At 49.3% G+C, this 16,463-nt stretch overlaps 2 protein-coding genes across 2 annotated transcripts; one reads left to right on the plus strand and one right to left on the minus strand.

Annotated features, from left to right (window-relative positions):
* Positions 1 to 351: 351 nt before the first annotated feature.
* On the plus strand, positions 352 to 3,637 carry LOC125543693 (pentatricopeptide repeat-containing protein At1g80270, mitochondrial). The gene is made up of 3 exons (XM_048707149.1): positions 352 to 582; positions 1,206 to 1,761; positions 2,184 to 3,637. The coding sequence occupies exons 1-3, from the start codon at positions 548 to 550 to the stop codon at positions 3,432 to 3,434; spliced, it is 1,842 nt and encodes a 613-aa protein (XP_048563106.1). The 5' UTR covers positions 352 to 547; the 3' UTR covers positions 3,435 to 3,637.
* A 551-nt stretch (positions 3,638 to 4,188) lies between these two features.
* On the minus strand, positions 4,189 to 6,692 carry LOC125543694 (eukaryotic translation initiation factor 6-2-like). The gene is made up of 5 exons (XM_048707151.1): positions 5,502 to 6,692; positions 5,290 to 5,386; positions 5,070 to 5,200; positions 4,747 to 4,988; positions 4,189 to 4,644 (listed from the first exon to the last, which is right to left on the minus strand). The coding sequence occupies exons 1-5, from the start codon at positions 5,509 to 5,511 to the stop codon at positions 4,384 to 4,386; spliced, it is 741 nt and encodes a 246-aa protein (XP_048563108.1). The 5' UTR covers positions 5,512 to 6,692; the 3' UTR covers positions 4,189 to 4,383.
* Between the last annotated feature and the right edge of the window lie 9,771 nt (positions 6,693 to 16,463).

Raw genomic sequence — 16,463 nt, forward strand, 5'->3', positions numbered from 1 at the left:
AATAAGGCCGCGGCGATTTGATTACTCGGCGTGTGTGACCGACAAGTGGGCTCGAGACGATGACCCTAACGTGTGGTGCCAAACCAGAGCGCGCGTTGGTTTCCAAAAATGCGAGGTGGGTTTGCATAAAAATGCGGCGACACTAAAACAACGGACCAATTGAGATGAGGTGACCGTTTATAGAACCGTATTTGTTACATATTTTTATGTATATAAGAACCGTAATATTATGTTTCTAAAGTTGCAGTACCAAAGTGTTGCACATGAAGGAAGAACAGTGTAATTTCTCCGCCTAGCGCCCCAACAAAAGTATCTAAACTCTCCTCGCCGAACCGCGCCTCTATCCCATCCATTCCCCTCTTCTCGCGGGCGGCTAGGGTTTTAGGTTCCCCTCTCCCCGCTCCCAAAAGGCAGCCCGTCTTCCTCTAGGGTTTTAGCCGCCTCCCTCCCCACCCCCCCTTGCTGCGTTCCCCTTCCCCGCACCGCCGCCTCCCCTTTCCCCAACGCCTCAGGCCACCGCCGCCCAGCAATCTCCCGTGCCGCAAACATGTGGGCGCTCCGCCGAGCCGCCAACCCCCTCAGGTACCGCCCTTCCCCGCCTCCCTCTAGGGATTCAGATGCTCTTGTCCGGATGATGGGTCAGTGGGTTCAGCGGACAGTCTGACGCGTGATCTGTTCCATTAGCTCAGTATATTTCGTCTTGTCGCGGCGACGCCAGTTAAATCTCTTCGTCCTATAGATTCCTTTGATTTGATTCCCCGTGCCGTACTAGCGCGATCCCCATTTAATAATAGGTCGCGATCTATCGTAACCATTGATAATAGCATCTCCAGGTGATGGGAGGTGGAAAGCTCGCACCGTCGTTGGGTTCATTTATTCCTTGATCTGCTCTGTAGTCGGAAATCGCAGTTCTCACCCCGACACCCCTGCTTCCGCACGATGCTGTTGGATGTCCACGTACCTGAAGCCTTGGCATTTCCCCGTTTCCTTTTTTCTTTCTGATGCTTGATTGAAGTACCATACTTGTCCTTTCTTTTACTTGATTGATGTCCAATTATGTGCCCATCTTTCATGAAATGAGCCAGTTATACCTATTTTATCTGCCTGTGGCTGCTTGCTCAGGACTATATAACATGCATCTTGTGTTGCATACACAGTTTAATTCTGTTAACTGGTTTAGCTGACATTTTTTGCCTCTGATTCAGGGTCAGTGCCCGCCAGGTTGCAAGTGTCCGGAGTTGCGCAAGCCTTGACGTACTTCTAAGTGCTGATACTAAGAATGCAGAACGACACTGTGAGCAGGGTTGCCAGAAATCGTGTTGCTGCAGTACACCAAAGCCACCAGCCTGTCGGTTGCCGTTCTCATCTGGCTGGTCCATGTGGAGTAGGAGTTTCTCTTCTCAGACTAGTGCAAATTCTGGTGACAAGGTCGATGACTTGGAGGACGGGTTTTCTGATCTCGAGGTTCCGCCAGAAGCTGATAAAAAGGATGTGGAGTTGCCATCTGAAGAGAGTTCTGATGATGATGCTGTTGATGGAATTGGCTTGTTGGGAGATGATGCTGATGCAAAACCTGACAAGGAGCCAATGAAGAAGGCCTCCCAGTCCCCCCTTCTCAAGGTGATGTTGGAAGCTCCAAGGAATGGTGTCTCTGGAACACTGAAGAAATGGCTTGATGGTGGCAATACATTTGATAGAAGTGATATCTTTTATGTCATTATGAACCTTAGGAAGCGGAAGTTCTACTTCAAAGCATTGCAGGTGTTTAACTTTTGCCCTGTATAACTTTTCTGTCTATTTCCCCATGATTGTGAATTCTTTTTTTTACACGCTGCTCATATTATGGATAGACATGCAAGCAATCTCTGGCTTAAATCAAAATGAAGTCAAAGTTACTTTTTTACTGGATGCATTTGTACAACCTCAAGTCCTTTTTTGTTCTTCAAACCATTTATAGAACGCCTATTATTTGTTGTTTCATAGCTATACAATGGAATTAACATTCTTTGAACAATAAAACATGTTCCTTATATAGCCTTTTGCCGTGTCAATCGCCACCGGTTTAATTTCTTTACTACTTGTCTCTATAGTATCATGAGAATACATGACTGTTCTTATTGTAGTCTCTTATCCCAGCATGTTTGTCTTATTATATGAAAGATAATTCATTCACTTTTACGCAGCTCCTGGAGTGGCTTGAAGATTCCAAAGTAATTGATCTGGGAGAACGTGATTATGCTTCGCGCCTTGATTTGGTGGCTAAAGTTCATGGTGTTTACAAAGCTGAAAAGTATATAGATAGCATTCCTATATCTCATAGGGGTGAGATTGTATACAGAACTCTTTTAGCTAATTGTGTGTCTGAAGCAAATGTGAAGAAGTCAGAGGAAGTCTTCAATAAGATGAAGGATCTTGGGTTCCCAGTTACAGTATTTGCTATCAATCAGCTTCTGCTACTGTACAAAAGGGTGGACAAGAAGAAGATTGCTGATGTTCTCGCGAAGATGGAAAAGGAGAATGTGAAACCATCACTCTTCACTTATAAGCTCCTTGTGGACACCAAAGGTGCTATAAGAGATATTGCAGGTATGGAAAAAGTTGTTGAGTCGATGCAAGCAGAAGGTGTTGAGCCAGATCTTCTGTTTCAAGCAACAATTGCAAAACACTACATATTTGCTGGTCACCGTGAGAAAGCTGAAGCAATTTTGGAGTCAATGGAGGGTGGTGATATCAAAGGAAACCGCAATGCCTGCAAGATTTTATTACCTTTGTATGCTTTTCTTGGAAAGAAGGATGATGTTGAGCGGATGTGGCAGGTTTGCGAGGCCAATCCTCGTCTAGACGAGTGCTTGTCTGCTATAGAATCTTTTGGTAGGCTTGGAGACGTTGAACGGGCAGAGAAAGTCTTTGAGGATATGTTTGCGACATGGAAAACACTCTCCTCCAAATTCTACAATGCTTTGATGAAGGTGTATGCTGATCAAAACCTTCTCGAGAAGGGTAAGGAGCTAGCAAAGCGCATGGATGAGGATGGTTGCAGACTAGGCATCTCAACAATTGATTCGCTGGTGAAGCTCTATGTGGGTGCTGGAGAGGTGGATAAAGCTGAATCTATACTGCACAAGCTGTCTAAAAGTAACAAGATGAAGCCTCAGTACAGCTCATACCTCATGTTGCTTGATACTTATTCAAAGAAAGGGGACATCCACAATTCAGAGAAGGTGTTTGACCAGTTGCGGCAGATGGGTTATAATGGGAGGGTTAGGCAGTACCAGTTGCTGCTAAATGCATATGTGCATGCAAAGACACCTGTTTATGGATTTAGAGAGAGGATGAAGGCTGATAACATTTTCCCCAATAGTGTCATCGCGTCTTTACTTGCTGCTACCGATCCATTCAACAAGAAGAAGACATTATCTGACATGCTCGAGTAGGATCTGGAATACCGTTAGGTTCATCCCGTTGCCATGCAATATACATTTGCTGCTTACGGGTTTCTGCTAAAGTATATGATTGAGATAATAATGTTTTGGTCATGTAACGAACCACTAGTGTTTGTTTTGCACTTGGGTGCTCATGCACTACTGAACTTTCTGCCAGGAATAGATATCGAGCTGCTGCCCTAGATTCTTATTTATGTTGATCCTTGAATTATGTTTCTTTCTACTTGTTTCCCTGTAAATATTCCCTATTTTACCAGCAATTTTTGAAGGACCGATGGCTGAGGGCCTTAGATTGCTTTTTGTGGGAATTCTCTACTGATGCTCGTATGATGGATGTGGACATTGAAGTTTGTTCCTGGAATTTCTTCTTATAATAAAGTGTAGTGGTCTTGTCTAATCTGCAGCGTTCCTTTGGTACAACCTATGAAGAAAACTTTAGGCCAATTTTACTTGGGTTTAGAGCAATTCTGTAGGGATTCTAAAGGATAGGAATTTTGCAGGAAAATTTTCTTTGCAGCACTAAGCTTGTAGGAATGGATTTCTATTCCTGTGTAGGATTGAAATCAATCCTTCACATTTCAAAGGAAAAATGACATTAGTCTGAACCAACGTAAAAATTCGTATCTTATGAATCAAGTGACTTCTCTTTCTATCTCTTTCCCTATACTATAGGATTGACAATTGAGATGCATGTCATATCACTTATACTATTCCTCCAAAGAGGCCTTGAGCTGAAAAACAGAACTGTAGAACTCGCAATATTTGGCTATTGCATTGTCATTTGTGCCCCTCATTTTTGTTTATAACTCAGGTCTTCAGAGATAAACCCTCCGGCCTTTGCTACTTGAAAGTCTTATCACGAGCTTAAAAGTACTACTTCAGAATATTCATGGCAAACACAGATACAGCAAGGGAGAAAATCCCTCAAGGCAAAATTCCCCTAAAGAAAGCAGCTTTCAACCAAGGATTTCCTGACGTCTGCGCCCAATGCCCCCGGCCGGGCGTCCCTCAGCCTGAAGACGCTCTCCACCACTGAGAGCTCGGTGGCCGTGGTGTCGGAACCGCAGAAGGCCGCCCAGTCGTTGACCACCATGCCGGCCGCAATGCCCTCGCTCCCCCGGTTGACGGTGCCGGCGACGAGGGGCACCTGCAGCAGCGTCGACAGCTCGTCCAGGTCCTCCACCGACGTCTGCGGGTGAACCTACACACACGAACAGTCAGGTCGACGAGTTTCAGAAATCAAGCAGTGAGCTAGGTTGAACCCTAGGTAGCTGGCGTGGGTGTGATGAGGAGCGTAGCTTACAAGTCCCCCTTTGTTGGAGAAGGCGCAGGAGCTGCCGACCAGGATGCTCCCTGCGATGGTCTGCCTAAACACCTCCACCCCAAGAACGTCCGAGATGATCTCCTCGGTTTCCCTGGTGAGATCTGGGTTTGTGAGAGCCACGTGGTCGTTGCAAGCAATGCAGTTGCCGAGGGCGGAGAGCCGCTCGTCGACACGCTGGACGACCACCTCATCAGGCAGGCTATTCTTGAGGTGCTGGAGCTCTGTGGCAGGCAGGCATTTCAAACCCATGTCAGGTCACTGCTGACTCACTCACTGGACAAGGAAGGACCTTTCTTTCTTACCTTGGTCGTTGGTGGTGTGTGGTAGAAGAAGGCCCTTCTTGTTGCCCATGCACAATGTCCCGAGGATCCTCATGCCGCCGATGGATGCCTTGACCACCGGGACGGTGTCGGCGAGATCGGCCTCAAACACACTGCAACCACAGGACCAATTAGAAGAGAAGAAGCCACCAGGGGAGGGGGTCGCGATTAACCATGACAGATCGAGTCGAGGACAGCCAACCTGGTGAAATTCCCCGCCCCACCGGCCGGGACGAGGCAGTAGGCGTTGGTGAGCCTCGCGAACACCCCGACCTCGCACGAGTTCTCAAACTTGAGGCCTGCAGCAGAGAGACACCAAACCAAAGCATCATCACAATTCACATCGATCAATTTTTTCTTTTTTAAAAAAGAGAGGAAACCTAACAAGGCAGGCAGGATCGGAGGGGGACTTACGGGACGCCATTGTCGGACGAGCTCGCGAAAACCTCTGTCGCCGGCGAGTAGGGTAGGGTTTAGCGGGCGGGCGCGGGCCGATGAGGTGCGCGCAGTTGGTCAAGATGTTCCGGGGATGGAGGTTGTGGCTAGGTGAGGTGAACTCCTCTTATAGTATGCATCACAGGCTGCACGTGCCGTGGTTACGTTTTCTCCAAGTTTTTGTGCCCACCACGGATCTGCTCTTGGCTTTTGCTTTTTTTTTGAACAAAAGATGGGTCACGCGACCCAGAAACTGCATTAACCATAGATCGGTAGCACTAGCACACCGTAGTTTACAACAGGACACACAAAGGAAAGAAAATTACAGACCAGTCCCTGCTTTTTGCATGGAGGACCCCGAACAGGAAACAAGAAATGCAATCGGGTCCAAATCATCTCCCAACCGGATCCAATCCCGTCGTCGCCGGGGACGTTAGCACTTGGTACGTCGGGACCTCCGCAGCTGCTTCTCCCATAGCACAACACCGCAGAAGAAGAAGCCTTAGACTCCGATTCGGAGATGAACTGCCTCCCATCTAGGCACCAGGCCGGGAGGAAGAGAAAGGGCCGCCCTTCGGCCAGCATATTCAATGGCGAGACGGTGAGGACCGGCTGCCGACAGCCGAAGCGGGCGCCGTTGCCTCGTCTCAAACCCATTGAGGATGAGCTCCTTCCCAAACTGCAAAGTCCAGCTCGCCGCCTCTCCTTCTGCCTCCATCCACCACCACGATGGCTTGAAAAGAAAGGGAAGAGCAGCCGGGCCTCCACCTTAACAGGAAACACAACGAGCTTATTGAAGGAGTCGCCGCCGTCATTTCCTCCGGTTGCACGCAGCACCTCGCCACCGCAACCATCAGAAACGCCGACGCTAGCCACCAGGCGCAGCTCGCGTGCGCCGGCGGCGCGCTCCACCACGGCATAGCGCCAGACACCACTTGGGCAAGACTCGATCTAATCCTAGACCTGCTATTTACAGATCTCCACACACCTCTCCCATCTCTCGTCCGGCCGGCATCGCCGTCGTCGGAGATTGGGGATCGGGCGGGATCGGGGAAGCTACAGGCGACTCTCAAGGGGCTCTCTAGAAGGGACTCGCTCCTGCTTTGGTTCGGTTGGCTACTTGGCTTTTGCTTTGCTTCGGTTGTTTTGGGTTTATGTTGGCGCCTCCCGGAGGTCAAATCCAATAATCCCCATGGTGACAAAAGAAAAAGGAAGGGAAAATGTTATCTGACTGACGTTCTCCAGGAGTCTGGTGCTGACGAACTACCTTTTAACCGAGACCACTGATTCCTAACCTCTTGCTGACGAATTTTTTTGCCGTGACCGACGATGTGGAAGCATCTTTTTTTTCTAGAACCGCCGATAATTTTACTGGGACCGGCGAATTTTGTGCAGCGACCGGCGACTATTGAAGATTTTTTTTCCTAAAATTTGTTGTTTGCTAGGACACAGTCGTGCAAAGCCAAATGATAGCGAGTGAGGGGCGGCGATGGCAGTGTTGCTACCGGTGATTGGGGGGGTGGGGGGGGGGGTAGGAAAGGCGACGAGGTTTGCTACACGCTGGATGGTGGTGCCACGAGAGATCAGAGAGAGTGCAAACACGGCGACCGAGTGTTGCGACCACGAGCATGCAGAGCTGCAACCCAGTGAAGACGAGATGGGTGAGCAGCGTCGACGACGAGGCTGGATCATCACCTATGGTCCAAGGCCCCAAACGGGCTGACAATAAACCACTCTCACGGGTGAGGGAAACTTTTTGTTCTCTTCTTTTCTGCTTTTTTTTCACCATGTCGGCCTATTTGGTGGCCACCGGTTGAATGTTGAGCCAGTCGACTAAATAATACCCTTAGTGCAACGTGTGGGCCTCTCTGGTGGCATATCCCTCGTGAGTTATGAGTTCTCATAGTTAACTAATGTTTTTCCGCAAGAGCTATATCTTGCTTATAGCGAGATAGAAACTACCCCGGCAAATTAGGGCAGGACTCGCTCACTATAGGTTTGCTCTGCTCCGGTTTTCTCCCATTTTTCATTTTTTTCATTTTTCTTTTGTTTTCCTTTTTATTTTTATTTTTTAACCATATTTTGTTTTTCCCTTTTCTCCGTTATAATTCCAGTTTTCTTTATATTACACTTGTATTCTTTGTTTTTCACTTGTTTTTCTTTTCTTTTCTGTTGTTCTTCGTTTTTCTTTTGGTTTTCTTTTCTTTTCTCTGTTTTCATTGTTTTGTTTCCTTTTATCTTTCTTCGATTTTCATTTATTCTCTCTGGTTTTTGTATTTATATTTCTTTTTCACCAATTTTTTTGGTTTTCTTTGGGTTCATTTATTTCTTTCTTTTTCTGTGTGTTTCTTTATGGTTTTCACATAAAAACCTTTTTGATTGTCATTTGTCTTGTTTTCTATGTGTTGTTTGTATAGTTTTTTCTTGGTTTTTATACATGCTAAACATTTTAAAAGTACACAGCTAACATTTTTTAAATAAATATTTTTGATGTATGTACTTTTCATATACGTCAACAATATGTTTTTATACAAGTTTAATTCTTTCTAATTACTTGATAAACATTTTCTAAATATATGTGTTTGATGGCTAGTTTTTTTTTCATATGCATACATTTTGTGTATACATCAGGAATGTTTAATACATGATTAACATTTATGTTTCACAACTACTTCTTTTCATGCAGATTGTATATTTACCTTATACATCTGGATTTTTTGAATATAAGTTCAATTTTTTGAAATATATGATTAAATTTTTTTAATACACGATCACCATTTTTAAAAGTTTATGTTTTGTTGTTCAAATTTTTAGTGCATGTTTCAAAATTTCCATATACATAATGAACATTTTTATACACTTTTAATATTTTGAAATAGATGATTAACATTTTTTTTTCAAATATTTAATGTTTGATGACTAATTTTTTTCATATACATTGTACATTTTTTGTATATATCAGGAACATTTTTAATACCTTTTTAACTTTTTTTATACGCAATCAACATTTTTTTATAGAACTAGCAAAACAATAAAAGACACAAAGTTTATTTTGCGGGAAAAAGATATAATGTTTTTGCGGGCATAAAAGATTCAACTTCATATAATAGAGGCGCTTGCCCCATCAGGATTGGACCCCGCAGCCACTGCGACGCATATGTGTTCACTGAAAAAAGAGCAGTGCAGTTTTTATAAGCTCGTGGCAGGCCGCCTGGGCCTGGCCATGGACACGGCGCTGCGCGGGCGAGCTTTGGTACGACCTCGTTTTTCAACTGTCCGTTTGTGCGTAAAGACAAGTTGTTGCTACGGCATTTTCTAAGAGCATCTCTAGCCATTTGCCCCGGTGGGTCAGAAAAAGCACCACTTATGGGCGAACCGGCGATATTTTCATCATGAGATAGGTTTTCAGTTGCCGCCCCAGACTTTTTTTGTAAACATTAAAAAAAAACATTCGGTCAAAATTCGACAAACAAGACATATATTCGGCAAACACGTCATAGATTAGGCATTCCACAGTTTTTTTACATATAGAAAACATAAAATCTACTAAAAAATAAAGGGCCGCGCCTACAGGCCGAAGAACTGGCTGAACGCAGCGTAGTCGTCGCCGCCGCCGTCCTCCTTCTCCTTCACATGGCCATCCCTGCTAGACCCCTACCCGGGGTCGCCCCGGCGGACAGGTTTGGCCGACGGCGGCGCGTTGTCCTCGTTGCTGTCCTCGAGCACGATCACGCCTCCCTCCTCGCGTCCACGGCGGCGCGGGGCGATCTCCTCCAGGGCGTGGCGCTGGCGCTCCATCTCCAGCCGGGCTCAATCCTCCCGCGCCCACTTCATGGCGGCCTCGTCATCGAGTGCATCATCGGGCTCGCTCTTCACGGTGGCGAGCCCCGGCTCCGTCCTCGGCTTGACGAGGTTGGGGGAGGGGGAGGAGGAGGCACGGCCGCCCTCATTGATGACGAAGCCGACGCTGCGGGTGCGCTAGCCAAGCGGCGTTTCTACGGGCTTGGCCTTGACGCTGACGAGTGCCGGCGACCGGGAGGAGTGGGAGGAGGATCGGGAGGAGGAGGAGGAGGACCCACCCAGCATTCTCCTCGGCAGCCACGCGCCGCCACTCCGGCGGGGGGCCGGGGCAGCCGGGTACTCGAGCGGCGGATCGTTGCCCCCGGGGCTCCCCACCACAGGCGGCGACCGTCGCTGTTGTTGCGCCCCCACACCACTGGCACGTTGTTGATGGATGCTAGCCGCTCCGCCCGCTGGCGTTTGAAGTACGCTCTCCGCCCGTTGGCGTTTGAAGTACGCCGCTCACGCCTCGTGGTTGCTGGCGTCATACTCCGGGAGGGCCCAGTCCTCCTCCGACAGGGAGGCCCGCACATGCTCGATCTTGGCGTGGAAGTAGGCGGGGTGTTCGACGTCGGGAAGAGGAGGGACGGGGACGCCCCCGACGCTGAGCCTCCACCGCCCCGGCATGCGCATGTCAGGGGGCACCGGGTAGTTCGCCTCGTGGAGGAGGTGGGCTTCCCACTCGTGTAGCGAGCGATGGCCGAAGCCGTTGGCCGCCGCCGCGTCGCCGGGGAACAGTTCGCCCATCTGTTGTGCGTGCACGCGGTGGCTAGACGGGGAGGGAGGGAAAGAGAGGGCGTCGGCGACGAGAGAGGGGGGCTGCGGGCGGGTGCTTCCACCGGCGAGGGAGGGGGCGACTTTTATAGCGGCCAGAGGGCGGCAACGTGTGTACGCATGGCGGGAAGGGGCGCGTCGCCGCACTGCGCCGCCCCGTGAGGAAGCAATGGAAGGCTGACCGGCGGCAGCCTTGGCATTGATTCCCCACGGGAAACCAAGGCGATGAGGACGACGAGGCGCGGGGGCTGCTGAGTCGGCAGGCCTGCCGTTCTTTCGCGTCAAAAACGATTGCCACGGCACCCCCGAGCGCCCTCCAGCGCGCCGGGTTCGGCCTGTGTCTGCCGGTGCCAGTTTCAAACCTAACCGGCAAAAAATAGGCTCCTAGAAGGACCTGTTGGGAACGAAACTGAGCCGTTTTTTCGATGCCAACACTAAAAAATGGTCGTGGAGGAGCTTGTTGGGGACGCGGCTGGAGATGCTCAGACAAAGTCGTCCGTCGTTTGATAGCTGTGACGTCACAATTTGACGCAGCTACACAAACCCACGTAGTTCCCTCGAATCACCTAATCTAACTCGGAAAACAGACCCGCGGCGCCCATCTCTCGCTTCACCCGGATCGCACGATAGCAAACTGACACGCCAGCATGCAAAACTGTCCAGGTGTGGCACCCCATTCCAGGCAGTGGAAGATGATCATTGATGGGAGCGGTGGTACTGAGGTATGGTGCCGGAAGTTCATCAAGATCATCGTCTGCGGGAGTTTGATGAGTCAAGGAGTCGTGCGAGTCAACACATCTCGGTCGGTCGGTCATCATCGTTGTGTCAGCGTCGTCATGTCCAAGTACTCGTCTTTGTGAGGAGGCATTGAAGATGAAGCCCATCCAGGTCGTCTATGTGTCTCGACGAGAGGATCAAGTTCAACTATGTGGGGGCGGTAAACCAGTGAAGGTGAGTCTCTTCAAGGGTGGTGTGATCCATAAGAAGCCGGCATGTATCTTGCTAGGGTGGATGGTGAAATCCACCGGGTGGGGTATTCCACAGGTTACTGGCGAGGCTTGGTAGTTCAAGACATAATTGAAGTGGTCCGTAAATTCGCCAAGTTGAAATTAGGAAGACATTTTTACGAGCAATCAAGACCGTCAATTTGATTTGTCGTGGGGTGAGCAGATGAGTTGACATGGGATGGATTTACAATGATTCAAGATCGGAGAAGCACAGAAGACAAGTGTCAAGATTAGGAAGAGATTGTTAGCTGTAATCTTGAGCAAAATAGACAGGTATACATGCACATACGTGCTGTGGTTACATGTGCGTGTGAGTCTAGTTTCCTATACGTGTTTGCGTTAGGTTGGTTTGTGTTCGGTTCATATACGCAGAGTACACTGGTCCACGTAAGTACAATTAGTCCTAGTCCTAGTCGTAGTTAAATAGAAGTTGTTGCACAGGAGTCCGGTCAGGATTTGTATCATGGGCGTGGGCTTGTGTCCGTGTACTGGTCTGCATATATATATGCACCAGGTTGATCATGTAACATTGACAGAAAAAGAGAAAACAGAAAATAAAAAAAGAGAAACAAAGGGCACGACAAAAGGCTATAAAATTTTTATGTTTATTATGATTTGATGTGATCGGTTGTGTGGACGAATTTCAACACTCCGTCCGTCCGGCCGGCAGAGCGTGCGTACCCATGCACAGAGAGTATGGGAATTGGTGCGTGCGGTGAACCTGCCCAAACAGCGTGCCCCGCCGATGATGGATAGATAGATGCCTCGCCCCTTCTTCTTTCTCTCAACTCCCCCGCCCCACCGGACCTTCTTCTTTATGATGGAGCGGCACCACGCTGACCGGTCACTGTCTTCTAATCGTGCGTGTAAATCTAGATGCGCCCCGTCAGCTTGGCCGTACCGGTAATCTGGAATGTGATTGATTATCCAGGGTTCTCATGGGGATTGCCTATCCATGCCATCTGCTGCAGAGTGATGATGCTACTGCTCCGCCGTCTCTCACTAAACTATGCTCGATCCGTGACGTGTTTCTGTTAGACCTAGTACAGCGCATTTCGTCTGAAACACACTCATCATCGTCTCTAAGCTTCTTCTTTCTCATCTTGCGGGGGCGTTCTAAGCTTCTTAATTATGCGAGTCATCAATCATGCATTACACGTTTCGTCAAATACAAACAAAGCGAATCCACGACAACGCTGGCCGGTTGTTGTAATCTCATATGGAATTGATCTACTACTACCAGAGTACCACTCCTATTTTGTATCCCAACATGCATGTTAGGCTGTTAGTTCCGTGGTTGAACCGCCTTGGGAAACCGACACTCTTTTTATTCTGCTATTATCCTTAAGTGCTAGTAGCCAAAGATTACCTACATCAACTTCCTAGAATGTTCTTTCTTCTGGCCTAAAACCACAATCAAAGAGCTAGGTAAAATTCATCATGCATCTAATCAGACCTTATAGGATTGTTGCTTTGATGCTAAGTGCCCAGCTGCGGCTGTGTGGGATATCGTCTGTGTCTTTTTGAACCTGTGACCATAGAACAACGATATGCATGTTAGGTTGTTAGTTCTGTGGTTGAACTGCCACGTTGCTGGGAGACCGACACTCTTTTGTTCTGCTATTATCCTCAACTACTAGTAGCCATGATTACTTACATCAACTTCCTAGAGTGTTCTTTCTTCTAGCCTAAATCCACAATCAAAGAGCTAGGCAAAATTCACCATGCATCTTATCAGACCTTATAGGATTGTTGCTCTGATGCTGAGTGCCCAGCTGCGGCTGCGTGAGATATCGTCTGTGTCTTTTTGAACCTGTGACTGTAGAACAATGGTATTTTCATTAAATTAATAGTAAAATATTTACAAGCAATAGTACGAAGGGGAAATCACCCAATTTCAATTCTAGGCAGCATAAAAATTAAATTATAAGTTCTGTACTATCCAATTCTAGCCACACCCATATTGGATGTCGTGCAGTTTCCCAAACCCTAATGTTTAACAGGCATTAGATTAGGTTCGATCGCTTCAGCTCCTGTCTCGTTTGATCTCTCGATCACCCTGATGCCGTCGGCCCCGACCGCCGCCGCCGTCTCACCCTTCATCGCCCCGGCTGCCGCTGCTCAGGTCGCCCCAACCTCCTTGTTTCCTGCGTCGCGACCGCTCATCCCATTGGGCGCCGCCTCCATGGCTGCCGCGGCCCAGGCCGGTGCCGCCCTCCGTTCCCCGTCCAGACGCCTCCAGGCTCCCATGGCGCCGCCGAGCCGCCGGTCCACTACGCCGCCGCAGCATCTCCTGGTCTGGTCCCGAACGCGACACCAGTGGCCGATCTACGCAACTACGCCGCCGCCGCTCCTAATGGCCTCGCCCCGCCCTGTACACATCCGCATGCATCTGGTGCAGCGCCCGTGGCTGCTTCCTGGTTGGATTACCAGCCGTACCAGCAGCAACATGCATATGGTGCAGCGCCCGCGTATGCATATGGATTACCAGGCGTACCAGCGCCGACATATGGTGCAGCGCCCGCGGCCGCTTCCAGCGGCGTTCTGCCCCAACAGCAGCAGCAAGCGCCGGCGACAGGATCCCACGGCGCCGCCACGGCCCCTCCATGGTCGACTACATCTACGACTGCTCCGTTGTCTTACGCCTACCCGACTGCCTCGGTGACCGCGCCTCCTTATGGCGCGTCCTTCTTGTATGGGGCGCCCTACGGTGGTCCGTCGATTGAGCTGGTGGCCTCCTCCGTGCTACCGAGTGGTCCTTCACCTCAGGGTTTTTATGCACCGTCTCCGTCTTCGGATCATGGTGTACTCAATGCACCGTTCTACTTTGCGCATCTCATCCCGGTGAAGCTGATGACGGATAACTATCTGTTGTGGCGTGCTTAGGTGATGCCACTTCTTCGCAGTCGTTACCTGGAGGGCTTTGTCGATGGCACTCTGCCGTGCCCCCCGCCATACCACCCGGGGCATCATGCGTGGGTTGCTTAGGATCATGCCATACTCTCTGCCATCCAGTCCTCTCTCACGAAGGGGGTCTCGTCACTAGTCATCTTCGCCGCTACATCTCGGGATGCGTGAACGACTCTTCATACCAGTTTTGCTTCACAGTCTCAGGCGCGGGCTCATGCTATCTGCACTACGCTTGGGGAGGTGAAGCTTCATGATCTCAGCGTCACTGACTACTTCAACAAGGTGACGGGTATGGCTGACACACTTGCCTCGATTGGCAAGGCTCTTGGTCCGGAGGAGTTCACCTCTTATGTGCTCAATGGACTGAGTGACGACTATGATAATTTGGTGGAGAATATCAATGGTTGTGACACTCCCATTCAGCCGCGTTAGTTGTACACACGTCTCCTCGCTTCGGAGCAGCGCATCCAGGCTCGCCACTCTACGTCGAGTTTCCCTTCCACCAACATTGCAACACTGGGAAGGGCAAGCCCTACAAGCCACCAACTGGTGGCAAACCTCCGCCGACCGTGCCTAACTCGTGGAACACCACTACCTCGACGGGAGGCCGAGTCCGTGCCTGCTGTCCTTCATGTGGTGCTCAGGTCCCCTACCAGCTATGTAGACTTGATGGTCACCTTACCTCTTGATGTCATCGTCGCTTGAATCAGGATTTCTTGGGGATCGAGAACAATGGCAAGGGTAATGAGAAGCAGGCTGGCCTGGCGAGTCATGAGCAGGGGCATCCTCCTTCCTATCCAATTGATGCATGTCGGTACATGGATATGGGAGCTACCAATCACCTGACGAGTGAGATGGGCAAGCTCTCTACATAGGAGCCGTACCGTGGACATGATCAGGTTCGCACCGCTAATGGGGAAGGTATGCACATCTCATATATTGGTCAGGCATCACTTCTTAAACGTCGATCCACACAATTACGTCTTCTTAATGTCCCTCGTGTTCCCACTGTTTCACCTAGTTTACTTTCAGTTCCTAAACTTACCCGTGATAATAATGTTCTTGCTGAATTTCATCATTTTTATTTTTTTGTTAAGGATCGGGACACGAGGGACGTACTCCTTAGAGGTCGACTGCGTAATAATGGTCTCTATGCACTTGATGTGCCAGTAGCTCCTAGTGCTTTCAGCGGTGTTCGTGTGTCTCCGTCACATTGGCATGCACGCCTTAGTCATCCTGCCACTCCCATCGTTCGCCATGTACTTCATCGTCATGAGCTTACAGTAGTGTCAAATAGACATGTTGATGCAGTTTGTGATGCCTGTCAGCAAGGCAAGAGTCATCAACTTCCTTTTTCTGAGTCAAGTCGTGCAGTCAATAAACCGCCTGAACTTGTGTTTTCAAATGTATGAGGCCATGCCCAAACCTATGTTAGTGGCCATAATTACTATGTCAGTTTCATTGATGCTTACAGTCATAAAGGGTACAAGTGTCTTCATGTTCCCTCTAATCGCATCTACATTTCACGTGATGTGGTGTTTGATGAGAATGTTTTTCCTTTTTCCGCACTTCCGGTCACCTCCACCACTCTCACTGCACCTGAGAAATACGCTTTACCTTTGCCTGATCAATTTGTTGATGCTGCATATACCCCCTTGTTGCTATCTAACCATGGTGCAGGTACTGGGCGCGGAGCACGCCTTGAGCTTCTGGATGAGCAGCTGCCCGCATCCTCTCGGATGTCCGCCGAGCCCGCTCGCGACATCACTCCGTCACCTGGTGATAGCACATTTATGCATATAGTATTTTAAGCCTTTTTGCATCTCAAGTTAAACATTTGACCACAATAATTACTTATAAAATATTCATTCCTACAGAAATGTTCCTATTATGACATTTCTTATAACACTTCTTCATATTATGCAGAATTGGTGCGTTTAGGCACCCAATCTTCATCGAAAATGCTTCCAACACTAAAGCAGGGATCAACTTGGATAAGAGTTCAGTTCTAAAGGGGGCAAAATCGAAAAGAACCAGAGGAAGCGTCCTGTGGCACGCGTGAGAGGAGCCGGGGGCTGGCGCGACCGGCCAAACAGCTGTCTGTTGCCACGCGCGGCTGGTCCTCCTCGCTATTCATCCACCACAACAAACGAAGGCCAGGGAGGCAGGGTAACGACCGGATCCACCACTACGCCTCCATCAACGCCGCCGCCAGCGCCGCCTGATCCACCACCGTGCCTCCACCATCTCCATCACCCGCCTCCACCATAACCAGCGCCATCATCCAGTCATCATCGTCACCACCAGCGCCGCATCTCCTATGCCTTGCCGCTGCCACTCCTTCTCCCCTCCTTGCTGCTGAGAGGGAGAGGATTGACTAAAGGCCAGGGGCGTCGGGCCTTCTGGTGGT

The sequence above is a fragment of the Triticum urartu genome, chromosome 3, assembly GCF_003073215.2.
Source record: "Triticum urartu cultivar G1812 chromosome 3, Tu2.1, whole genome shotgun sequence".
Lineage (NCBI taxonomy): Eukaryota > Viridiplantae > Streptophyta > Magnoliopsida > Poales > Poaceae > Triticum > Triticum urartu.